General features: G+C 47.6%; 1 protein-coding gene across 1 annotated transcript in view; it reads left to right on the forward strand.

The window, feature by feature from the left end:
* ADAM12 (ADAM metallopeptidase domain 12) overlaps positions 1-26,818 on the forward strand; it is a 337,607-nt gene that overhangs the window by 253,004 nt on the left and 57,785 nt on the right. The window contains exons 8-11 of the mRNA XM_045068602.1: positions 565-636; positions 4,610-4,779; positions 7,264-7,348; positions 12,803-12,951. Of these exons, the coding sequence (XP_044924537.1) occupies positions 565-636; positions 4,610-4,779; positions 7,264-7,348; positions 12,803-12,951 (476 nt within the window). The remainder of the gene's footprint in view (positions 1-564; positions 637-4,609; positions 4,780-7,263; positions 7,349-12,802; positions 12,952-26,818) is intronic.

The raw sequence follows: 26,818 nt of genomic DNA on the forward strand, positions 1-26,818 counted from the left end.
GTGAATCAGGCCACTTCTTCTCGGGAAATCAGCCGACACCCGTGAATGACACCGGCTTGACAGTTGCTCAGAGAATCGTTCCCATGCAGGAAGGTCAGATGAGGGGAGAAGGGGATTCATTAACATTCCCCCCTTCTCCTCCTTGCTGTTCGACTCGGTGCCATGAGCTTCTATTACTTTTACTGTTTAGTTTTTAAAAAACAAATATAAAGGAAATTTCTGAGGAAGTTAAAATCAAGTTGATGATATGAAAAATGGCTTTGGACTGCCTTCTCATTGTCTGTTTTCTCTGCCAAAACATGTCACGGCCTCCATCATTTATGAGGCTGGAAAAATCGCAGAAGTTACTGTCTTCTGAGCACTTGGCTTGGGCAAATTTCAGGGAGTTGCAGAAAGTCCCCAGACAGGGAAATTACTCGTCAGGATGGGAACTCATTTCACCGTAAGCCGTGGAGGGTCCCGGGTGGTTTGGGAAGCTTAAGACTTCACGTTTCCAGGAGCAGGGAAGATGAGATTTGATTGATATTCTTGCTCTTGTTAATGCTGACATTTAAAATTATTAAGTTTCAGAGGCAAGGAAAAGATCTGGAAAAAGTTAAGCAGCGATTAATAGAGATTGCTAATCACGTTGACAAGGTAAGTTCTTTTTCGGGTAATTAAATCATTCAAAGCATGTAAATGTTTAGAAACAGGGTGGAGGGAATGGAACACACCTCTTCTGACTTGGCAGGGAGACCGGGTTCTGGTCCTGGGCTGGAACAATGACTTGCCCTTCCTCTGAGCACAGAATTCCCAGCCTGGAGCAGCTCTGGGAGATGCTAACCCATGCACACGGTCTGGACTGGGGTAGCCTTGGGCTACATCTCCCTCTAGGCTCTCTTCTGGCCAGAATCCCAGTGGTTTTTTTGGGGGGGAGGATTTCTCAGTATCCCCAGTTAGAGTCAAAACCCCAGTAGGATGAAACTGACCCTCTAGAGAACTCCCAAGAGGCCTCTTAACCCAGGTATCCCCGGGTTGTGTCCAGAGTCCCCCTGAGGGCAGGCTGTCATTTACAAGTGACACATCGGCTCCACCGTCCTGAGACACCAAAATTGGCTTTTGGTTCAATCAACTGTTGGAAGATTGCTCACCGAGAATGAGGAGATTGGGAACTCACCCTTGGCAAAGATGATCCAGACCAGGAGGAAACCCCAGAAGTCTGGGCTAATCCTGGGAGCAGGAAAGCAACAGCACTGTTTGCCTGTTTGCAAGGAGAGCGTGAACCTGTCTGAGCTGCTGGCCCCCAGCTGCACCCCCGAGGAACAAAGCTATCCGTCTGCCTGGGGCTGACCGCCCTCCCTCTAACACAGGGCTTCGCACACCTGCCCGCACGTTGGAGTCACAGGGAAACATTTAAAGGCATGGCTGCCCAGGTACCTTGGCAATCGGGGGGTTGTTAATAACTTGCACTCGTAATTAAAGGACCACATACTTCAGGAAAGACCTGATGGACTCCATAGAGTTTGCCAGCCCAGCAGTTCTTGCGTTTCTGGCCAAGAGAGAGCTGAACGGCCGAGCACACCCATCCAGCCACCCCCACCAGACCCTGAAGAGCGTGCTGCGGGACCCGGGCTCCTCCAGATACTCTGCACACCCAAGTCTGCCACCTGACCAGCCGTGGGTTCTGGCAGATGTTCAAAAGTTCACCTCTGTCTCTCTCCAAGTCGGAGTGTCTCGGCCCCAAAACAATGACGGTTCCAGAGGCAACTTCCTCATTTGCAGAAAGCTTGGCTCTCCTTGGCCATTGTGAAATAACCACTGCTTGGCCGGCTGGGGTGTCCTGAAAGGAAGGGGGAGAAGGACATCCCGGACTGAAAGACCAGGGAGTCATTGAGTACAAAGGTGACATTCTGAAGCATCCTGGAAACCACCCCCCCCTTAAGTAAAACATGGAAAGCAGGTCCGATGCTCATAGCCGGAAGCAAAGCTCATGCCTAGGAACTAGGAGGCGCTCCCGGGTCCTGATTCACTTGCAGGGTGGGGCGCTGGACGTTTGTGATCGCCCAGACTTCGCCGCTGTAACCTTCCACCCCCCACCAGTCCCACTTCATATCCAGTAAGAGCTTAACACCAGTGGCAGGTTCGCTGGCGCGGACCCTCTGTGACCTGCTTCCGAACAGGCTTATCTTCTGTGCTTTTAATTTCTTCAGGTATTTTCCAGCTCATGGGAGTCTCCTTTCTCCTCTCCCAAGCTGGTCGCCTGAAGGGTAGCGGTTCTCGTCGGATCCCACCGGGTCTGCTCTTCCCTCCACTCATTTTTTCTCAGACCCTCTTCTTCCAGAAAGGTTTCGTTGACCCTCAGCACAGCACCCTGTGAACCTCCTGTTCACGCCCTTTCTTGGTCGTTCAGTCTGTTGGAGTGGACTCTCTCAGTAGCTAGGTGTCCCCAGCGTTGATCCTCTTGCTGACCTCTGAGCATTTGGGAGCCAAGGACAAGGGTATCCTAATCCTTGTTCACGCTGCCAAGGCCAAGCCTGGTATACAGCAGGAGCCAAGCAAATGCTCATTGCCGCGGTGTCCGTGGGTGAATCATTGCCGCCGCTCTCAGGCTGCACCCCCACATTCTGGGGTGCGTGGGCTGGGCAGGCTGCTGCCAGGCCCCCGCCCAGCTTCCCTCCTGTCATTCCACCATAAGCTCCTTTGTTGGCCAGCACAGAGGCTAGCTCTGAGGAACAGTGCTTTTTTATAGACCTTAGTCAACCCGTCCTTGTCAGAGGCAAACTCAGTGTGCCCTTCACAGATGACCACGTGAAGCCCACACGGGGCATCTGGCTCTGAGTTAGGGCTTAGCGCGCCGGTGTGGACCTCGGCCCTGGAGCTCGGACGTTTCCGCCTCCTGATCACTGTTACCTCTGCCTGACCCAGTGCAAAGTGTGGTCTCCCGGCCAAAGGGCAGCAGCCGGACACGGGCAGCCAGAGCTCCAGAAGAGTCCGGGAGCTTCATTCTGCCCAGGAAGCCTAGGCTGGGAGCTTGCAAGTCCATACCACGAAGCAAGCAATTCTTGATTAAAAACAAGCTGTTGGGCTGCATGTAGGTCAGAGAATTGTCTCATTAACTTATTAATGTAATGCCTGTAATTGTGATCTGCTTGAAGCCTGGTGGGACCACTGCAACCAGCTTACATTCTGTGACGTAGTGTGCATTCCAGTCACAGCCTTGGGCTAACCTAATGCTCGCCAGATGACTGCGGGGAGATAGGCAGGGGAAGCGATGAGCCTGTCCCCGGTGGGTCAGAACGGGCGTCAGATGCTCGGACTTGGGGACCGTATGGCCCACTAACTCGCCACATTCAGATGGGACTTAACCACCCAATGAGAAGCCTCTGTGACTTTTGCTACTTGTCCCAGATGCGTGTAGCATAAAACAGGACCAGCTCACATCTGAAGCCTGACTTGGGCTGCTACATCTTTCTCCTGGGCTACCTGGAGTATCAGAAAATGAGGACATGCCCATTGCCCACTGCAACTCGCCTCACCCATCACAGGCACTCGATGAGTTTACACCACCCCGGTGATCCCATGTCCTCACCCCCTGGGCCCCGAGCGCAGAGCCACCTCCTCATTGTAATGCACATGGCGGGCAGCGGGAGAGTTGGAGGCAGTGGGTAGATCCTCCTTCTGTCCTGACCGGTCGTCTTGTCCCCGACCAGACTATCCCTTAGCCATCCGAAGAGCTGCTCCTCCCACCTCTGCCCCGGGATGATCTGCTTGTGGAGAAAGGGCTGTAGTTTGAAGTCAAGTCGGGAGTATATAAAGACAGGAGACACACAGGCAATGAGAAGATGCTTTGGTGTATATCTGAAGCTTGATTTCACAAGCCTATGAAACAGGAACTTCCTCTGGAAGATCCTTCCCGTAATGCCGCTGGTGAGCTAACTTAAGTCCGGCTGTGAAGAAGATGGTCACTGAAGTTCCAGAAGAAGGGTTCTGCGTATGGCTTTATTGTTCCAAAAGACTGATTTGTGCATTTAACTAAAACTTTCTAGGTAGATCATAAGTGATGGGATGTGATCACATCAGCCAGGTCTGAGTCTTTGTTGAAAAATTACTGCAGATTCATTTTCAGTAACTCCTAGGTAGAACATTTTGCTTTAAAGGAACATATTATTGTCCTTGGCAGAGTGTTCTGAAAGATTCTAATTCCCTCATTGTTTTCCCCACAGTAGTTACTCACGGGCAGTCTTTAGGTATAATGTAGCTACTTTAGGGATAGTACACATTTATCTGCACATTTTCAATCGCCAGCGAACCGTGTGAACTGCGTGCTTCCATACAAGTAAGGGCAGACATCAAAAAGCCTGTGAACTTTATGTGCTCGCTTCGGCAGCACATATACTAAAAAAGCCTATGAACTTTGGCATCTAACTAGTCAACAACATTGGAAATGCAATGAACACATCACTTTGCATCAGACACTGCAAATACTTCTTAAATTCCAGTGCCGCAGGAAAGACGGAGCACAGAGATCTTTTCTCACCCATGTCAGTGAAATTCAAAACATGCAAATACGTTCTACCCTGCCTTTTGAGCTCTCATGAATGTGATCCCCAGAGGGTGTCTGCTTGGTCAGTTTTACAGATCCCTGAACATTCGGATAGTGCTGGTGGGCGTGGAGGTGTGGAATGACATCGACAAATGCTCCATAAGTCAGGACCCGTTCACAAGCCTCCATGAATTTCTGGATTGGAGAAAGATGAAGCTTCTACCTCGCAAATCGCATGACAATGCCCAGCTCATCAGGTAGGGGGATCCATTGTCTCTGCTTTGCTTAAAGAGTGACCCCAGCAATCCCGTCTCCTCTTAGCATCACCTGGCAGTCCCCAAAACTGCAGAGCACCCTGACTTGTACCAGGGTGCTTTCCAGTCCACATCAGTGGGGCACTGATCCTGACCAAACTGGGGGTCCATCAGGAAAGCCTTCCTTTGAACCCCTGAGGAAACCTATCCCTGTAAGAAATCTCTTATTTTCTTTTTTCATCACCTGGACATTTTCCTCTCTGCAAATCTTTCTAGTCTTTGTCTTAATATAAAATTGTCCTGAGTAGGCTATTAAAAAAAAAAAAGCTCATTTTCTTTCACTATTAGTGAAAAATGTTTATGCAAGATGTGAAGATGATGCATTAGGATAATTATTGCCAGATGCCTGGAGAAAGGAAATGTTCATTCCTCCTCCTGTTTCGCCATGACTCTGGCTTTCTAGATCAGAGGACCCTAGGGGTCTGCGTTCTTTCAATCAGTGTGTATTGAGCACCAGTCAGGAAGCAAGTATGTTTTAGGTCCTTTGAACATAGCGATGGCCAGCACGGTAAGCCTCCCTACTCTCAGGAGTCCCCAGTCCGCTGGGAGAAGGCAACAGTAGTATCAGGTCATGAAGATAATAAAATGAGGGAAAGTAGAGCTATAATATAATATATTGGAAAGATATTCAAATACCTTTATATTTGAAAGAAAAACATTCTTATCATCATCCACATTGGTAAGGAATAGATTTTCCCCAAATTGAACAACTTTTTATTAAGACCCTTAAACAGTTGATGCTATTATTCCCATGTTCTCATGCAGCTCGTTTCACTGAATTGGAAGCTTCGGGGTCAGACATTTTTCTTTGGCAAGTTATATCTAGTTCCTTAAAAAATTATAGGAAGATGGGACACCTGGGTGGCTCAGTCAGTTAAGCATCTGCCTTCAGCTCGGGTCCTGAACTCAGGGTCCTGGGGTCAAGCCCCACTCCCTTCTTGGGGGGGGGGGGTCTGCTTCTCCCTCACCCTCTGCCCCTCCCTCTGCTTGTGTGCATGTGCTCTCTCTCTCTCTCTCTCTTTCTCTCAAATAAATAAATAAAACCTTTGAAACAAAAATTATGGGAAGTTAAAAACCATTCTCACCCCATCCTCACTTTAGAAAATGCCTACGTATGGGACGCCTGGGTGTCTCAGTTGGTTAGAAAATGCCTACGTATGAACTAAGGCTGTTGGCATTCCCTGATAATTTACTCTGGCCATTTTCACGGGGTTGTTTGTTTTTGTTCCCACCCTGGATATTTGCGGTTGCCTCATATTTTATGCATTGATTAATCCCAAACTACTTAAAGTACATTTTAGAAATTTTGAGTCAGAGTATTTTGTTTTAATTCTTTTTCCCAAATGGAGTCTGTCCAACTTGAACATCTGGAAATAAATTGGCCTCTTATTATATATATATATATATATATATATATACACATATACACATACACACACACATATATATATAATTGTATCTGTTAAAATGGTCTATATAAATGTAAATATAAAACCTGTAACCCCAACTACTGCACATATGAGTATGATAGGAAGGGATGGATGGATAAACATATACATATATACACAGATAAGATTTTATATAGACTTCCTTCCTTTTGTCGAACACTGTCAAAATAACTAACTTCTCAAACAGAGTATGTATAGGCTATGTATGTATGTGGTCAAGGTAACATGAGTAAGTCATTTAAAGGAGATTCAACAAATACGAACAATGTTTCATTTTTAATGCACGAGGGTCGCATATGAGCACTGGCATTAAACAGGGCTTCACGTTATTAGACTCCACATTAAGAATCCACATGGGGGAAGCCTGCACCTAAGCCACAACATCCCCTACTGGAACCTTCCTCCAGGGGTGCGGAGGCTTCCTCCCGACGTGGGTTTTCATTCTGCATGGGCTCCAGAGGATCAATCATTTCTCCACCAACATCATTGTTGCCAGCTATGTTAGCAAGACACTTGAAAGAGTTTGGGTTTCTGGATTAATTGTAATTGTCCACAGGAAACCAAGTTCAGCTAAAACAGAAAATCTAGTAAATCACCATGTGCATTTCATTTAGTTGCCAGTGATTCTCTGTGACTCTTCCTAGCACTTCCATCAGCACATGTTTCAAAGGAGCAGGATCCTCTAATCCGTCGGAAATAGGCAGGATACAACTCATAAGTACAAAGGTCAGGACTGGTCATGGCCTCAGTGTTGCAAACAAAAATCTGAAGGGATTATGGGACCACAATGCAAAATACATTTGAGAGGAATTACGGACACAAATCACCTGTAAACATGCCCCCCGTGGCTCTCTGCCTTTTTGCACGTGTCTGTGCTCTTCTTTTTGGAATGCAAGAATGACCAAAATGATTTCTAATGTTAGGAAATGTCCTCATTCTGTATTAATTTAAGAAAGTTGTTTTGTTTTTTGTTTCTCAGCGGGGTTTATTTCCAAGGGACGACCATTGGCATGGCCCCGATCATGAGCATGTGTACCGCAGAGCAGTCGGGAGGGATCGTCATGGTAAGTCGAGGGCACCACGGGGCTGACGGCAAAGTGCCACTCACCTCCCTGCAGTTCTCCAACAGCTCTACTTCTACCAACTTTGTAAAAGTAGGCCATTACCTTTCATGCTTCTTATATGTAACTCGACCTTTTTCTAGCTCTATTTATGGTCTTCTAGATCCCATAATATTTTAGGGACTATTTATAAAAACCAAACCACGCATCAAGTCGTACACAGGTTAGGTGAGTGTGTGAAAAATAACCCAGTGGAAGCCTGTCTACCCCTTTTATGGAGAAAAAGTTTCAAAGTTTTGGTCAAATCATTACAATCCAGGACTCCCCCCAGCACTGAGATGAACCAGGGCACTGGGGCACTGGGGTTGCCGTCATCACTCAGTTTCTTAGATGAACTGCGGTCTTACCAAACATTTCTACTAGAATGATTTTCCAATGGTCCTGCCTCCAGCCCCAGCAGCCAAAAGTCTGAGCTTTTTAACTATTTACCACTGCAAATGCTTGATCGACCTCCTAGCCGCTATCCAATTTGTCTTCATAATAACATTAACCTTGGAAGGCAGATACCTAGGTTTATTACTCTATAAGGATAATTTTTTTTTTCATTTTGGGGCTCTACATGTTAATAAAGGGAACAAAATTGGAAGAATATTTAGGACTTATTTCTTATGAATTTAAGAGGGAAATAGCTTTGATACACTGCCCCACAGGGGACCCCTGCTCCATTCTATCAATTAAAGAAGAGGTTTCACCTCATTCTGGCACCATCCCTGCTCTGAAAATGCAGTGTCCCCTTTGCCCCAGCCCTCAGACAGGGGGTGGTCTCGAACCTACTCTGGCATCTCCATTAAACAAACAGAACGTTGCCCTTCTAAGAAACCATGACCTCCTCCACAGTTTTTGCAAACGGAACCTGGCTGAGTACTCCATTGTATTAAGGAGCTGAAGGAGTAAGGTTCTGCTGACTATGGTTTTCTCTCCACATAGTACCTGACCTAATCTTCTTAGAGAATATACACAACAAATGTTTTCCTCTTTTCTGGTAAGTACTGGTAATTCATATAAACAGGCACTAAACGAAGAAGTGGGAGTGGCCGTCTGGGAGAATGGCACCCACTCTGGATTTCTGGCTCGAAGGAGCTGCCCTCTGGTTTTCTTTGAACCTACAAGCCCTCTATGTGATCCCCGCTATGGAAGTCATTGGAAAGATTGGTTTTTTTGCTGCCAGGTTAATTTCAAGTCAGATCCTGACTGTATTTTTACAGAGCAGCCTGTAAAACTTTAAGAGGGAGTAATTTTCTGTTTTATGGTTCCATGGTCAGTGGCTACTGACTTTGCCACTTAAAATGGGTGTAAATATTTTTTAGAGCTGAAACTAAATTCCTTATAAGTATGGCAGGTTCTTCTGTTTGGCGTGTTGAAACATTTTTATAACCATCCTGATCACATTAAGTGGCTTTCTTCGGTTCATATCCCTCATTCTGTTTCCATACAAGCACTTGATCAAGATTCCTTCTTTGAAAGCACACAGAGCATGTGCTGTGATGAGCTCTGGGTGTTCTACTTAACTAATGAGTCACTGAGCACTACATCAAAAACTAATTATGTGCTATACAGTGGCTAACTGAACAGAATAAAAAAAAAACCATACAGAAAAGGCTGTATTTTTAAGTGGGTGAAAATGAACGTGGGAAAATATAGGCAAATATGTGTACTGCGGTGGTGATCAAGTCAAGACCAAAGTTGATCGACAGGAAATATGTTTGACCAACTTGGCAGCAGTTAAACACATCCTTTGTCTATGCCACACACGAGAGAAGCATCAAGTAGGACACAAGTCTACAGCTCCTTTAATTCTATAAAACTCATGAGATCAATGAGATCAATCTCCTGACCAGACCTAAAACTTCTAGACTTCTCCTGTTATGTCTCTAAAATTAAATTCATGGGTGTTCATGTGACCATGCCCCATTCAAGGACTCACAAGTTAAGAGGAAGGAAATTGTGTAGCAGGGAAGCAGGAATCCCAATCAAATTGAAAAGATGAGTTCCTCTTCTGGTTCTCTATTTTTTTTAAGATGGAGCAAATATTTGCTTTAGTAACTTAAAGCCATGCCCTTGTATCTAACTGGACTAGAACAGCCTTGGTTTGGGAATAATACTATAAATAAAGAAGTATGGGGGGGGAAAGAAGTAGAGTTTTTTTTTCTTATTAGAAATGTAAATTGTTGATCAGCGTCTCTTGCGAGATATTCTGTTCATAATCACCTATCCGTGGAAGAATGTAAAACAATTTGGCAATTAAAAACAAACCCAAGAAATTCAGTAATACAAAAAATCAAATAAAGAATAATTTTTAAAGGATGAAGTCCTTGAATTTTGTGCCAAAGCATGCTAAATTCAACCCTTCACATTCTTAGGTTGGCTACATTCTGTTGCCAACCTGTGTTATTCTTGAGAATTGATTTCCTGAAACATATTTGTGAAGCTTCCTACAACAGGAAACTGTAAAATCTAAGCAAAGTAATTTATTAGGAATTTCATCTATTCTAAGAATAACTTCGTCCCTTGATACGCTATTCTCTTGTGAGACTCGGGGCTATAGAAGGAGTCAGCTGCAGCTGTAGCAAGCAAAAGCCTGTATAACCATTTATCTACATGCCTTTAGAAGAGACCCCACAAAGATGTTCTGTGTCAGGAATGATGCTTTCTCCAAAACCCAGGGTGACTCTTTCTTGGAAGTGTTTTGGAAAACCTCTTATCTCTTTCCTGGGTGCCTTTATTGCTCTGTGGTTGGCAGGCCTTTTTAGAAACATCACTGATAGCCATAGCTCTATGGTCAACTAATCTTTGACAAAACAGGAAAGAATATCAATGGAAAAAGAGATAGTGTCTTCAACAAATGGTGTTGGGAAAACTGGACAGCCACATGGAGAAGAATGAAAATGGACCTCTTTCTCACACCACACACAAAAATAGACTCAGAATGGATGACAGACCTATGTGTGAAGTAGGAATACATCAAAATCCTAGAGAACACAGGCAGCAGCCTCTGTGACCTCGGCTGTAGCCATGTCTTACTTGACACATCTCCAGAGGCAAGGGAAACAAAAGCAAAAATGAACTGTTGGGATTTCATCAAGATGAAAAGTCTCTGCACTGCGAAGGAAACAGTCAACGAAACTAAAAGGCAACCTGGATATTTTCAAATGTTGTATCAAATAAAGGGCTGGTATACAAAATCTGTTAAAAACTTATCACACTCAACACCCCAAAAATAAATAATTCAGTTAAGAAATGGGCAGAAGACATGAACAGACATTTCTCCAAAGAAGACAGACAAATGACCAACAGACAAAGGGAAAAATGCTCAGTATCAATCATCATCAGGAAAATACAAATCAAACCACTGTGAGATACTGGCTCACACCTGGCAGAATGGCTAAAATGGTCAACACAGGAAACAACAGATGTTGGCGCGGATGTGGAGAAAGGGGGACCCTGTTACACTGTCGGTGGGAATGCAAGCTGGTGCAGCTCCTCTGGAAACAGTATAGAGGGTCCTCAAAAAGTAAAAAATAGAGCCACCCTCCAACCCAACGACTCACTACTAGGTATTTATCCAAAGAATATAAAAATAGTGATCCAAAGGGGCACATGCACCCCAACATTGATAGCAGCACTATCAACGATAGCAAAATTATGGAGAGAGCCCTTATGTCCATCAACCAGTGAATAGAAAAAGAAGTGATGTGGGGCGCCTGGGTGGCTCAGTGGGTTGACCCTCTGCCTTCAGCTCAGGTCAGGTCTCAGGGTCCTGGGATCAAGCCCCACATCGAGCTCTCTGCTCGGCGGGAAGCCTGCTTCCCCTTCTCACCCGCCTGCCTCTCTGCCTACTTGATCTCTCTCTCTCTCTCTCTATCAAATAAATAAATAAATAATCTTTAAAAAAAAAGAAAAAGAAAAAGAAGTGATGTACAGCAATATACAATGGAATACTATGCAGCCATCAAAAGGAACGAAATCTTTCCATTTGCAACGACATGGATGGAGCTAGAGTGTATTATGCTCAGTGAAATAAGTCATTCAGAGAAAGACAAATATCATATGATTTCATTCATAGATGGAATTTAAGAAACAAAACAGATGAACAAAGGAGAAAGGAAGGAAAAATAAAATAAGGCCAAAACAGCCTCTTAACTATGGAGAAAAAACTAAAGGTTGCTGGAGGGGAGGTAGAGGGAGAGATGGGCGAAAGGGGTGATGGGCATGGAGGAGGGCATTGGATGTGGTGAGCACTGGGTGTTATAGGTAAGTGATGAATCACTAAATGCTAAAAATCACTAAATTATAAATAAATAATAATAAAATAAATATAATATAAAATAAATAGATATTTATTTATCACTAAATTCCAGTTGAATAAGTTATTTATTTAGCTGGAATTAGAGTATTTATATAATAAAAAAAGTATTATTATTTATTTATTTTTCACTAAATTCCTGAAACCAAAAAAAAAAAGAAAAGAAAAAAAGACCACTGATAGGCACAATCAATTTCTGCAAATTACCTTTAGTAATTAGTTAATTTTAGTTTGTTCAAGTTAAGTAACAATATTTTAATAATTAGTATTTAGTAATTTAGTAATAATATTTTAAGTAACAATAATCTCTAATATCTACTTAGCCAAACCATCCATGTAGTTCATTAAGTTAGGAGTGGCCGCACAGTGCTCCCTGAATGGAGAAACCACCTTCCAAAACCCATCAAAGAGTTGAGTGAGCCCCCAGCAGCAGCCGTCACAGAATCAGGGTGCTTCTACCCATCTCTCAAATTGACTTGACAAAACAAGGGACAGCAAGAGTGACACATAATTGGATTATAATGTTAATGCAGTTGAGTCTTCAAGCAGATTACTCAATGTGGCTTGCTTTTTTTGTGAATTATTGTGAATTTTCCAAGTATCCTTCTCTACCAAGTAGATAGGGCAGGGTGACGGCGGGGGGGGGGGCGGATACTCAGTAGCCCCTGCTCAGGTCTTACTGAGAATGTCACAAAGTATCCTTCCCCTGCTAACTTTTCATCAGCCTCATCTCCGTCTAGGGTAAAATAGTACTTTTTTGGAGCCATCTATGTGCCCTAAGAAAGATGTTTTGTAAGAGACTACAGGAAACAGAATAGAGATGATTGCCTTGAACATCTCATGTAAAGACATAAGGAGTGCTACATGTGTGCATTCCTCTGCAGAAGGGCCCATGAGCTGGTTTCATAAAATAGGTCACATCTCTGACTTGTGTTTGAACTAAATAATGGGGCTCTGTGTTTTGTTCCTTATAGGGGATTGGATTGGGTCAAATGTTCACAAAAGATGAATGGTGGGGGACAGAGGTGGACAGGGGCTGGGGGAAAAGCCAAGGAGATGTGAACTATACGTTGTGCTCTTGTGTTTGCTTTGAGGACCATTCAGACAGCCCCCTTGGTGCCGCCGTGACCCTGGCACATGAGCTGGGCCACAACTTCGGGATGAACCACGACACGCTGGAGCGAGGCTGTGGTTGCAGCGTGGCTGCGGACAAAGGAGGCTGCATCATGAACCCCTCCACAGGGCAAGTACCAACATTCCAGCTGCTTTCAGAGTTGCCACAGGTTGAATTGCTTGTTGGGAAATTGCTAAGCAAAAGTCTCCCTGGTTTTCTGACCAGACCACCCATAGAAACTTCTAGAAGGAGATCCCTTTCTAAGTAGCAAGAGCAGCCTGGGCTCATCTGAGAGGGTGGGTCACAGGCAAACAGACTGCACTGCCACAAGGCAGGAGGGCTGACCTCTTCCCTGAGAAGTGGCGAGTGGGGAGGGATGGACGTGTCTTTGTTTAGAAATTGCGAATTATCTTACTGTCTGAGCACTGGTTTTCTATTTCAGCCCATAGCCCAGGGCTGGGAAAACTCACTTGGCAAAGGGGGCAGGGTGAGATGGGTCACATGGCCTTCAGAGCATGCTGGCTGGGGAGAGCTTCTTCCATCGTCGGGGCTGGCCCTGCGGCCCGTGTGCCTGACGTGTATCATTAGCGGGGGCTGGGGGGTTAGCAGCATCCCCACTTCTGAGGCATCACCTTATCGAATTTGAGAGGTTTACGTGAAGTGACATCTCTATGTCAGTAAATCACGCTGTTCTTCCCTCTGAAATGCCTTTCTGAAACCCGAGACTCGTTCGTCCAGGGGAAAAGGAAGGTAGTTTCATTAAGGGAGCATCCAAATGAGGTGGGAAGAGATGGCACGTGGACTGATCGAGCACAGATTCTGATGAGATCCTCATGCCTCCAAGGCCCCATCCCAAACTAGAGGACTGTGCTCGTGGGGGGAGATGTTCATTAGGAAAGGAGAACACACGCTTGTTACAATTGTCTTTTTTTATACCTAAGTGAGTCCTTCCCAACGCTTCTCTTTGTGGTCCTTCCCAGGTGAAGCCTGCTCTCTGGGTTTGCTGGAAGGAAATGCTAGAGCAGGAAGCAAGTCCTGGCTGGCAGCCCCAAGACTGGCCTCTGTAGAGGACTGCTGGCAAGGGGCCGGCCCTGGGCGGGGCAGGTTGGGGGGCAGGGGCTAGAGGTGTAAGGGGCGGGCTGTTACGGAGGGAGGTTCTGCTTCTGCGAACAGCAGCTTTGGGAGGCTCCTATCGAATGGCTCCTGGGGCTCTGTGTTGCCCCTGAAACCCAGACTGGGCAGAAGGGCACAGCTCATATCCTGGACATTGCCATGCCTGAGGGATGTTCCTGCGGCACCTCCTTGTCACCTGATTAGCAAGTGATTGCTTGTCTTCACTGCCACCACTCACAGAGCCTTCACGGGCATCTTTTTTGCTCCTAGTTCCGTCTTAAACACAATTCAAGGGTGTTATCAAGACCCAGTGGAGGGATCTGTTCCGTGTCTGTGAAAACTGAAGCCAGGAACCAGAGCCCAAAGCGAGAGCATCTTAGGCCAACACCAACAGGAAGTGAAATATTATAAAACCCTACATGCAAACCAGGGAGCTCTCCAAAGGGAGGCAGGTTCCTCCGAGAAAGCGTGTCCTCCTTCTCATTTAAACTGTCCAGGCAGAGGTAGGATAACAATTTGGGGGGCATTTGGGACGAAGAATTCCTTCTTAGGGTGTGAAGTTGGGCCAGTGGCCGGTTAGGTGTCTTCTTTTTCCAGTATCCAGGCAGGCCCTACAGGGCCCAGCATCACTGGCCAGTGCACCGTGAGGGTCTCAGACAATGAGGTTTGTAGGAAGTTAACATACAGCTGAGTGGTGTTCGTGCTTTCTCCTTCTTGATGAACTCCAAGTGGCTACAGAAAACTCACTGCTTACTTAATTTCCTGCTTATCATATAGACACAAACGTATCAGCTTACATGCCTCCGGAAGTGGTTCCCAGTGACCGGTCTCGTGAACGTTTCGGCACTCTTGATAAAATTGGCAAATGGAAGAGAAGAAAATCTAGGATGGAAACACTAGAGTAGGACTGAAGTGCCCTGGGAGCCCCTATTCTGATACCAGTTGTTTTGGGTAATATAGGCGAGGGAGTAACCCCTCTGGCGTTAACCATTCTTCATCAAGAGAATGAGTGAGTTTGTCTTCTTCCTTCCTGGCTTCCGTCCATCTGTCCATGCACTGATTCATATTCACTCCGCCCAAGCACTGGCTGTTCACGCCATCCATCTACCTACCCATCTTTCCATCGGACCTTCTGTATCCACCCAACCTTCCCCCTACTTGTTCACAAAGTCACTGAATTGTTTGGACCCTCCCCCCACCCCCGTGCTCACGGTCCTGGGGAAGGCTCGGACGAGGAAGACCCTACAGCTCTAAGAATTATGTGATTCTGGAGGTACAATTTCTGACGCTCCCCGTAACTTTGTGTAAAGTCCTTCAAATTGGAAGGTCTTCGAGGCAGTGTTTAAGGATATGAGCCAAATTGCCCCAGAGATATTTGAAAATCATAGGTAGAAGCACTATTGTTAAGAGCTCAGCAAATCATTTCAAAGGTGTATTTTTTCCCTTTACCAGGGGTTTGCTAATAGCCTTTACTTGATTTATACCTTATTAGCAATTTCTAAGTTTTCTCTTTTGCTGAGTTTGTGCTTTTGTGTAAACCTTTTCTATTTGGTTCTCATTTATGATCTCACATTCCCATCCAGAGAGTGGTGTTTTTAATTTTCTCAGATGGAAAGAAACTTCCTAAGCAAGTGGGTGAATTAATCACAAAAACCCACAGCGAGGGGGAGGTCAGGCCGCCCAGGCAACCCTCAGCCATCCATCACCCACTGCAGAACTTCCAGGCTGCTTTTAATCTGCCATATTATCCCAATGTGGTCTCTCCCTTACCTCTTGGGGTCCCCTCGAGAGGGGTGAGTGGATTAAATGAGATCACATGTCTTTGTAAATTGTAAATCACTCCACAAATACACAGCAGCGCCAGTACTGTTGTTACTTAGCTTGCGGGGTCTAAATCGTGGAGGGCCTCTTCCAGAACCCCTGTTCGGAGTTGCTGGAAGGAAGCACTGCCAGTGCCACAGAACAGTCACTGAGCAATGCACCCACAGTCTCAGTGTGCACGGCTCGGCGTAGACCAGACGCCCGTCTTCCCCCAACTTCCTCCGTACTCCTGGCTTCAGGCATAAGGAGCAAACGTTCAAAATGTTGCTCAAGTCTTAGCCTCGAAGGGGACCCAAAAAGAGGTGAATCCTGATTGCTCTCATGATTTTCAGGTCTCCCCAAATCAGAAAGAACCGATTCTAGATGGTGGCAAGGAAGAAAGCATAGCCTTTAGCACGCCTTGTGTCTTCTTTATCGAGACTTCCCAGAATCCGAACTCCAGAACCTTCAGCACCTGCCTGTCGTTGACAGATGGGACCCGATGCCCGGGGAGAACCACGCTGGTGCCCACGCCGGCTTCAAGGCGGCGGCGGGAGGTCAGCAGCACCTTGCAGGGATGGTCCGAGGGGCTTCCTGACAGGTCGTACCGTTAATGACCGCGACGCCTGGAAAGGTCTGGAAGCGTGCGTGAGCTTGTGTTGTCTTCCCGTAGTTCACGTGAAGACCTGCCTTGGAAAGCAGTCTTGGGCAAAAGCAGTATCTGGGGGTTCGAGTGGGAGTTAGACTCTGGGGTCCACTGGCTCGTCAGCTGCTTGGAGCATTGGGACTAAAAGCGTGGCGGATGAAGCCACACTTAAGGGAGTCAGAAAAATGTGAGTCGTTTGAACACATGCAGAAAAAGATGTTTAGCATCATTGTAAATGTCACTTCCAGAGCGGATCCCCAGGAAGCGGTGCTGGCATTCAAAAAGTGCTCTTGGGGCTTCCTTTATTTTTTTGCGGGAAGTCCTCTGTTGGGAAGAGCTGGAGGAAGGGAGCCTGCCGTGGGGGGGAGGAGGCTGAGTCTGGGACACGCGCTAACCCGCAGCTGTGAGGTTTCACACGCTCTCGTAGAAGTGGGGGTGACGGCCAGCAACAGGACATTCTTCTCGCCTCGTGGAACTTGTACTCTCTGGGCGAGGACAGAGAGTTAAAGAGCTTTGAAAGACACAAAGAGGATGGAAAGGAAACACATGGGCGAGGGGCCCCACTTGAATTAGGGGCTTGGGGAGGAACTCTCTTGGAGGTGACCTTGAAGTGAAGACCAAAAGGAAGGGCGGGTCAGAGAGCCTGCAAGGGTGGGGGCGGACCTGGGTTTGGGCGGAGGAGATGTGGGGGCGGTGCTGACAGCAGGCCACGGGCTTGTTGGGGGCTGAGTCAGGATGGGGGTGGGGCCTGGGGGGCACAGGTTGCTGGTGCTGCTGGAGAGAAGGAGGGTTGGGAGGAGTAGGAGCAAGCAAAGCGCGGTCCACAAGGTTGGAAGGAGGTTTTGTCTCCAGGGTAGTGAGAAGTCTTTGGAGGGTTTAAGGCAGGGCAGTAATCTGATCTGACCTAACCTTTCAAGCTTTCTTCCCTTCTAAGATCACCAGTGTCCAAGCTAGGATCACTTGCCAAATTAAGGAGTTTGTGTCTATTTTTAAAAGGCAGGGTGTGCTTCTTATTTAAAAAAAAAAAAAAAAAAAAAAAAGACACCAAAGTGATAGGCTATAAATTCTAGTTCTATTTTTGTGTAATTAATAGGCATTTGGAAGTCAGTGACAAGGGTCTTGCTTCAGCACATGGGGCAGAGCACTCCCCCCGCCAACACCCTCGCTTCTCCAGCCTTGCATACGTGATGTACAAAGGAGTTCACTTTGCTGTCCCTACAGTAAGCATCCTTTAAGGCCTCGACTTCAAAGAGCCGTGGAAGAGCCCTCTCGCACTCCGTGTGTGCATGAGTGTATGTGTTTGTGTGTGCGTCTGTAAGGAATTACTGCATAGTTTTCAGGCTGATGCTAAGATTAGGGGTTTGGAGCTGTTTGGGTTTGTTTTGTCCAGACTGGCAAATGGCTCTGAGCAAAGAATGTTCCGCGGCTGCCAGCAGAGAACAGAGAGCAGCGTGTTGTGCGCCCAGGATAACACAGGTGAAGGAAATCAGAGGACGATGGCCCCTCACTCTTCAAGTGGTGTAAATAGTTTACATTAAGACGAGGTTGGACATTCAGGAGTAACATCTCCAACTGGATCAAAGATGCACGTTTAAGCTGGAAGCATCGCCATGCTGTGTCCTCCAAGGTTGATATCGTCGGTTCATTCAGTCCCATTGAGTTCAACTCAGGAAACATTTGTTACATACCTACTTGCTACACAGCTGTCTGGACGCGGAGCACATCTGGATGGACTCCACCCGGGTTCAGCCTTCTCTGATGAAAACTAAGAAGACATCAGGACTGCCTCTGACTCAGGACCAGCCCACTGCAGGAAGTGGGGTTAGGCAACCAGTCATCACAAAACCACTCATTTACTTAGCTCGTATTTACTGTGCCCCTGTGTGCCAAGTCCTGGGGAGCAGAGTGAGGGCACAGACACAGAAGGCAGGAAGCTTCTGGAAACTCATACTGTGGTGGGACGACAGGCAAGTAAACCGTGCTGACTATGTGCTAGAACCTCAGAACTCTGCCGGGGGACATTTTTGGGGCCATGAGGCTCCCTGCAGGGTCACCTAATCTAGTCTCTTTACATGGTCCTGGATTTCATAGCATCTCACCGATAAGTATTGCTGCTGCAAGATAAGGAGACATTTTTTGACATAACCATTATACCAATTCACACTTAAAAACCACGGTAATTCATCATGAACAAGGAGCAAAACATTGAAAGGGATGGCGGACAGGGAAGACGCCCAGGAACTCAGTCCGGTCTGAGCCTTGACGAACTGAATGGGGTTGGGCAGGCTGCCCAAGGTTTTCTAGCTCACGTTACTGGAAAACTGGTTTTCTGCTTGAGAAGACCTCTATCTGAAAATGTGTTTCAAGGAACTAAAGGGAGCTTTTCAGTGGAAGATTCCTCAGAGTTTGGGATGTGATTAGGAATAGATAGAAATTAGATGTATTCGGGGAGTCGGTACTCTTTGTAGACCTCGCATTCTTGAAGAGTGCAAAATACACATAATTAAAACTCACCCCCCTCTTTTGAACGCTGAGGAACAGAGGTCATGAAATACATTTATCATAAGGGGATTTTAAAAGAACAGATTCGTGGGACACCTGGGTGGCTCAGTTGGTTAAGCAGCTGCCTTCGGCTCAGGTCATGATCCCAGCTTCCTGGGATCGAGTCCCACATCAGGCTCCTTGCTTGGCAGGGAGTCTGCTTCTCCCTCTGCCTCTGCCTGTGTTCGCTCTCTCTCCCTCTCTCTCTCTCTCTCTGACAAATAAATAAAAAATCTTTAAAACTTAAAAAAAAAAAAAAAAAGAACGGATTTGTGGGAAATCATTTTCCCATATTAACTCTTCATTTAAAGATGATTATTTCTTTTTTTCAGTGAAAGGTTAAAGAAAAGCTTTGCATCAGTCTTCAAAGTGTAGGGGGGGGGTGGAAATCTTTATCCAAGGAAGGGACAGAAGGAGGGACTCTAGTAACACTTAAACACTGCTGCTCAGAATCGGCTTAATTATCCAGCCAGAGTTATTCTGTTGGCTATATCCTGACATTATCATAGTGGGGAAAGGAACTGGCAGGAGAGATTCTTGAAAAGAGTTCAAGAGAGCACACCGATACAGAGAACGTTCTTACTCCTCTCTATGTCAACAGCTGGTACTCTCTGAAAATATGGGCATTTGGCTACATTTAATGCAGTACCCCAATACTGAAAGTCACTGCCCAAGGGCATAGTAGAATCCTCCTCCTCTCTTAAGCTAGACACAAAACAGAGAGGTCAAGCTGGAGAGCTCCGTCGGCATAGCCCCTGCTTCTTAAATAACCCAGTTTGGGGGAAATGCCAATGACTTTGCCCCTAGAGGATTGCATTCCAGTGTCCTAGTGCGTTCGTAAACCATGTGGGTATTACTGGGTACTACCCAGTAAACTGTGCGTATGGCTATGTCTGTTTTAAAGAGAAGAGAGCTGGGGCTCAGAAAGTTGAATGAACTGCCTACATTTTCCAAAACTTCCCAACCGGAAGTTCCAGGACATAAGGCTGAGTCGCCGGGTGCGACTGAGCCCCTGCCTTCCCACTTTGCTATGACTTCCCTCAAATAAAAATTTGCAGCAGCTAAGCATCAGGAAGAGGAGAGGGCATGTGTCCTGGGGTAATGGTCAGAGGTAAGCATGCTCACCTTCCAGAGGGAGGCTTCGAGGGACCTCCTTGCTGGGCTGTATGCATTAAGGTTGAGGACGAGTGGTGGGGAACTGGGCCATTCAGCCTGTTTCTGGGTTTGCCACAGGGACACGGCCCCAGCCATGTTTGGGTTTCGTGTGAGGACTGAAGCCTTCTCGGTACAGATCAATGTCCCTGGATGACTTCTGGGAGGCAGGCGAGCTGCCCCAATTTTAAAACATTTAGTTCGTCAGACTCCCTTCAACTTATGTTACAACAGCAAAGAATTATTTCCTGTCATTGCTCGTTAACCCAGCATTTTATTTGTGGTAGAACATGTGTGAAAACATTATAGCTGAAACTCTGCCAATGCTTCCCTCCCCCTCCTACGCACACAGACACACACCCGTGGCCTCCTCCGCTCCCCAGGTCATACGGCACGGAGGCTCCAGGGTGAGGTCAAGGGTAAACGCTTAGGCCTCTCTGCCATCAACGATATCCAGCAGAACCCACCTCAAGCTCCGCTAGGTCAGAAACTCTGTGTATTTTGCCCTTGCCCAGGTCCCAGCCCCTAAAACAGTGCCTGGCACGTGGTGAGGCGCAGTAAGTACTTCCTGAACGAAAGGCTGGATTGCTGGAAGGACGGGTGCTTGGATGAGTGGAGCGTGACAAAGGGACAGAAGCAAGGACAGTGGGAGAAGGGATCGTGGTTGTGGACGGAAGGACCGGTGGATGGCTGGGAGAAGGATGGATGGGTCAGCGGATGAATCAAGAATGAATGGTGGGTGGAATGACGGACGGACGGACGGACGGACGGACGGTGATCGCCGCACAGTCAGATACACGCAGAGTGAGGCCGTCTTTCCCCTTTTGTATAATGGCTGGACCTCTGGAGAGAAGGCTCTGAGATGGCTGTCTATTTTAGAGTAAGAGCCGAGAACCCCCAGGGAAATGGGCGGTGAATAGTGACGGAGTCCACTGCTGCTTTTTCCGACGTACTCTGGAGAGCAGGGTGGCAGGAGCAATTCGCTTCCAAAAAGTGAAGTTCTTCTCAAAGCGGCTTCTCCTGAAAGCCTTTGCTTGACTTAGCTGCAGTGGGAGGAGAGGGCTCAGAAATATAAAATCTGAAAGTCGTGGCAAGAGGAAGGCCCTATAGACTTCACAGACCACTCCCTGGTCTGCAGAGAACTTTCTTATCTCCTTCCTCATTCAGTCGCGCCTATGAGAAAAGAACAATATAATCATCTCCATTTTACAGAGGAGAAAACCGAGATTTGGGGAGCCTACCGGCCCATAGGTAGTGTGGATCAGACTCCAGATGTCAGCCCACAGCTTCTGGTTCTCAGCCCGTTCCTCGGTGCCTCCCCATGGGTGTCTGAGCGAAGGAAACTTCGGTTCCAAATCACTGGGTGCAGGGGTGCAGGGTGGGGTGGAGCCGGGGCGGGCCCAGTGTCGGGAGCTCAGTGGGACAAGGACAGGACTCAAGCTTCAGTCCTGGCGGGGTGGCTTGGAGGTATCCGGCATGACTACTTCTTCTACCATAATTGATTCAAAGTGGCTTCCCCGTGACAGACTCTAAGAGGCAGCAGCGACTGGCAAAATCTGCCTGCCACGACGGGAAGGTCTGACTGCTCCGGCGCGAAGAGGCCAGCGTTCTCTCCGGCATGCATCCTGCCCCGACTCACCTCGGGGTCTGTTTGCATCTGCCAGAGCTCAGTCCCTGATGAGCCCCACGCAGAGACAGGGGCCTTTTCTTACAATGAAGCTGAGAAACTCACCTGAGACAGTCTCTGATGGGCCAGGTCCCCTGCCTTGAGCCCCCCCACTCTGCAGGCCTGGATTCAGGAGGAAACCGCCATCAGCACACAGAAGTGAGAGGTCTGATTTCTGGAAACGTCCAGAGATCTCCCCTGTACCTCTCAACGGACTGGTGGAGCGCAGTTGGCCTCTTTCCTTATTAAAAATTCTAGGAAATTACATTTGTGCTTTAATTGTTTTCCAGGGAGGAGGAGCAGAGGTCAAAGTTCACATGTAAAAACATGAATTATAATGTGCCGCAGATGGCTTCCTTCTGAATCCCAGGTGTTTGCTATTAACAATGGAAATGTCCTACTAAGGACGTTTTTGATCATTTGCTCCTGGCCTTGTGCTTTCTTTCGCCTTCTGCGGCCCATCTGGTAGGCCCACTGGGTCAGCCTTTGGCCCTAATGCAGTCACTTTCTGTTCCTGGAGCTGACAGGAGGAATTCCTTTCGGTCACTCCGGGTTTCGTTCTGGCGCACGAGCCGGGGTTCTCAGGGTCATGCCCCATGCCCCCACGGGTGGGCAGAAGGCAGACTCAGGGTCACTTCCGCCCCCATCCACACAACCTGGCAGGGTCTCCCAGCAGAGCCATGCTGCTTTCCAGGTGGAAGAGCTCTTCCTTCCTCTGCCCACAGCTTGTTGGGGCCGGAGCAGGCTCCCCGCCTCCCCCAGGCGTGTGCCTTCTCGATAAATCCCAAGACGAGGCCTCTGCTTCCCATTATACCAAAGACGTTCAGGGAGGTCCCTGAAGGTACGTTTGGGGTAACGTGCAGGATCTTGGGGTTTTGCTTCCTCCTCTACCTGACTTCAGGGAGCCCAGGCCTCAGGACAGCTACCTATCCATGCGCGCTGATGGTCCTGGCTCAGTCATCTGTTCCAGGTCCTGCTTGAGACTGCCTTGAGGCCGCCGCCCTGGGAGTAACTTCTAGAAGCCGCTCCCCAGGCCTCCTGACTGCCTTGGAGGCAAGGTGGGCTGCCCGTGCAGAACATGGGACATCAGGTCAGAGAACTGTGTTCTGTGACCTGAGGTGACTGTGCAGAGGTACATAAGCTCTCAGAGCCTCGTGTCCCTCTCTGCAAAATAGAAACGATGTAATCTGACTCGTGGGGGTATGGGTGAGCGAGAAGGCCCCCGGGGCCCCTGCCCACAGCGCGGGCTCGCTGACCATTCGTATCTATGCTCATTACCCCTGACCGGGGCGGTGGGGGGGAGAACGCTTGCAACGGGCCGACCTCCCTGAGCGGCACCTCCATCCTGTCAGGCGGCCGGAGACCAGGCCGGTCCCCACAGCACCGCCTTCTTGCTCCCTCGATTCCAGACTCGCTGATCGAGTTTTCAGTCCTGGGCACAACTGTGAGAAAACTAAAGGTTTGGGTTTTTTGAAGACGGTCCTAGAATCTTTGGTCTGAAACTTGACCAGGTTATCGGTGACCTCCTGCACCCACTTGCTGTACACAGGCCTCGGGCTCGGCTAGGAAGGGGCGCTGATAGCCACGCCGGGTTTGCACTCCGAGAGGGAGGAGGAACGCGGAGGCAGCAGCTCTGAACTGTTAACTAATGCGTTGTTTTTGAAAAATAGGTCTTCGGGCTCATTGTGGAGGGAATGCTCCAGATTGAGTCATGAGATGTTCCCTGAGCATGGGGGCCAGGTGTGCTATGTTCGGGCCTGGCCTGGGCTGTGGAGGGCAGGGTCAGAGGACCGGGGAGAGGGTGCTCCCGTGACCCGAGCTTCGGGAAAGCCTCGGAAGGAGCCTCCAGGGTCCGCGGCCGAGTGCGGCGGGTAAAAGGGGTCCAAGTGCGTCTTCGTTTGTTGCTGCCCCTCAGTCCCTGCTCCGGTCCAGTGAGAGAAAACCCAGCCCTTCCATTCTGGAGCTGGGTCTTTTCACTCCTTTCACACTGTGTATGCATTTAATTGAGGGAGCATACTTAACTGCCTCCTATCTCTTGGCCTCCTGAGTCATTTTCCTCTCAAGCTGACATGTACTTGTGGTTTTAAAGTCTAAAGATTGCTATGTTTGGGCCACAATTAGGATAAATTCTGCATCCTGTCGAAATGCTTCTAGGTCCTTGAATGTACAAGGCACTTGTAGTCAGTAATTTGAAGTAGCAAAGCAGCGATTCTAAAAAGAAATACACAGCTGCTTCCTATGAACACGGCACTCAGACTCTCTGCGTGCTCCGAAGGTAAGTGGAGGCTCGCCCCACTTCTGTCGGAAGCTCACTGACCCTGACCCGTGGCATGTAAAGTAGTTGTGGTACCCCGTTCCTACAGATGCGAAAAAGAGGCTCAGTTTTAAAACGTGGCTTTAGTTGTGATCGATGGGGTGCTCAGACTCCGTCTTCCACTTAAGATTTTTCTCCCGGCTCCGTGCAACATGCGCCCCCACCCCCAGGCCTGCCGAGTATGTCACTTCTCCTGTCAGGAGGAAGTAAAACTCCACTCTAGTCTGCAAAAAGAGACCAGCAGGAAGCAGAATGTCGGCACCACATTTTCTAGAACCAGCTATGCCTTAATCATTTATCAGCTGTGGGAGAAGTGAGGCGGTGGTTGTGGTTTTTTCTTTTCCAATCGATTTAAGCAAATCTGGAAGGCTTCCCATCTGTCCCAACTTCCTGCGATGCTGGCTTTTCCTGTCACACGGTTGTGTCACCTCCAAGGGGTTCCTAGCAGCTGTGCAGGCCACTTCCCCTCCTTCCTCGGGTCACTTCTGTGTCTTTCCTGCAGTCAGCACAGACTGATGTCACCCCCAGAGCTCGGAGCTGGGAACCCGGACACTGGGACCCAACCCACATTTATTAGAAGCGAGGACGTCTCAGGAAACCTGGCGCACAGTCCCCTCCCTTCCCCCTCAGTCCAGCCCGGTCACACCTGCTTTCCCCGGCTGCCTCGTTTCCAACAAGAAGAGCCATTGTCTCCGGATAATACCCGGAGAGCTTTCGCAAGGCAGATAACTGCCGACTTCTACGGTCAGGGCTGATAAATTGGCTTAGTGTGGTTCTCCCCACGAATATAGCAGGGAAATGCACAATAGGCACCTGCAAGCAAAGAATTTTCTGACCACATTTGTCAAAGTAAAAGTAACCCCTAATAATGTTTTACTTGGCAGCTTTGTGACGGCTACAGTAGGAAGCTGGGTAACATTTACAGTGAGAAGCCTTAAGCGGTGTTCCTCTTTCGAAAAGTGGGTTTTGTGTTTTGTTTTTCCCCCCATGTCTGCAGCTGCCTGTTTTGTCCACGTTTTATTTCTGACCTTGCACTCTGTGTGGTGAATTTGCTCCCAAGTGCCCTTGGTAGTGAAAAACTTGAGGCAGAGGAAGATGTAACAGCAGAGGTCACGTCTGAGCAGGGGAAGGTCACTCCATGTGGTGTCTGCCTGTGAGCCGAAGGCAGCAGTTTTTCTGGGTCCGACGTAGAATCGCTGGGAAGCATTCTCGTGTGGAGGACAGGTGTCTTGCAGAAGGCCTTCTTTTCCAAATAATGTGCCCGTCTTATTGCTTTGCACCCCTCTCTCCTCGCTATATGTGCATTCAATTAGCAGCTCTCCTGACATATTTGGCATAATTTACGAGAAGTGTTAAAAAGCACTTCATGGGGTGCCTGGGTGGCTCAGTGGGTTAGGCCGCTGCCTTCGGCTCAGGTCATGATCTCAGGGTCCTGGGATCGAGTCCCGCATCGGGCTCTCTGCTCAGCAGGGAGCCTGCTTCCCTCTCTCTCTCTGCCTGCCTCTCCATCTACTTGTGATTTCTCTCTGTCAAATAAATAAATAAAATCTTAAAAAAAAAAAAAAAAAAAAAAAAAAAAGCACTTCATGATGAGCTTCCCGAAAGCTCTGGAAGGAACTGAAGCTTGTCTTTGTAAGCCACTGACCCTGGGCTACAGAAGACCTCCCATGGTATGGGCAACAATGTAGCCCAATGTAGTGCTGTTTTCATCTGTGCTGCGGGGAACACGGCTCCCCCATGAGGCAGGAACAGAACCAACCAAAGGCAGGCAGAATTCCCACACTGCGGAGTTGGAAGCGAGAGGAAGGAACTTGCTTCAGACAGAAACCTCGTGTTCCATGACCAGAACCTTCCGTGGCACTTTAATTAGTATATAGTGATGATTGGTTCGTCATTCTGGTGCAACACTGAAGGATATCCGAAAATGTATTCATGATTTTAATTTGGCTTTAAAAGACAGGTAGATACCCATGGAATTTTTTAGCATCTTCCTAAAAGTACATAATGTTTTCAAAATGCTGTACATTTGGGCTTTTTTCCCTTAGAGAATGGAACCATGGTGTAAAACAGAACAATTTCTAATTTGAGTGCATGGAAGGTGACCTTTGATGCACCTAGATTGTATTTCTTATTTTCTGACCCAAGTAGATGTGGGTTTATCCCTATTACCTGTATGACCTCTCAGTTTTAAATCTAGGTCTGTTGTTCTCAAACCTTAATTTTGATAAATAATGCCAGAGCATGGATGAACCTTGAAAACATTATGCTAAGTGAAAATAGCCAGATATAAAAGGTCACCTTGCATGATTACATTTCTATGAAATGTCCAGAACAGGCAAATCCAAAGAGACAGAAAGCAGGTTGGTGGTTGACAGGGACTGTGGGAGGAGGGAATGAGAAGTGATGGCTTAATGGGTATGGGGTTGGTTTGAGGGCTCAGGAAAATAAATGTTCTGGAACTACTAGTAGGGACAGTGGTACAATATTACAAATGTTGTAGCAGCTACTACATGGCATTCTTTTAAATGGAGGACTCTGTTATGTGAATTGTACCTCTATCACCTGGAGGGCTTATTAAAACACAGGTTGCTGGGCCCCAACCCTGAGTTCTTCTGAATCAGTAGGTCTGGGTGGGGCATGGGCATTCGCGTTTCCAGTAGGTTTCCAAGTGATGCTGATGCGAGGACCACACTTGGAGAAATACCGATCCAGGCATATGGTGGGCAGCGGGAGGTTATGTCCTTCATGTTTAAATTAGCACATC

This window comes from Mustela putorius, unplaced genomic scaffold, assembly GCF_011764305.1.
Source record: "Mustela putorius furo isolate JIRA1106 unplaced genomic scaffold, ASM1176430v1.1 tig00003909_pilon_pilon_pilon, whole genome shotgun sequence".
Classification (NCBI taxonomy): Eukaryota; Metazoa; Chordata; class Mammalia; order Carnivora; family Mustelidae; genus Mustela; species Mustela putorius.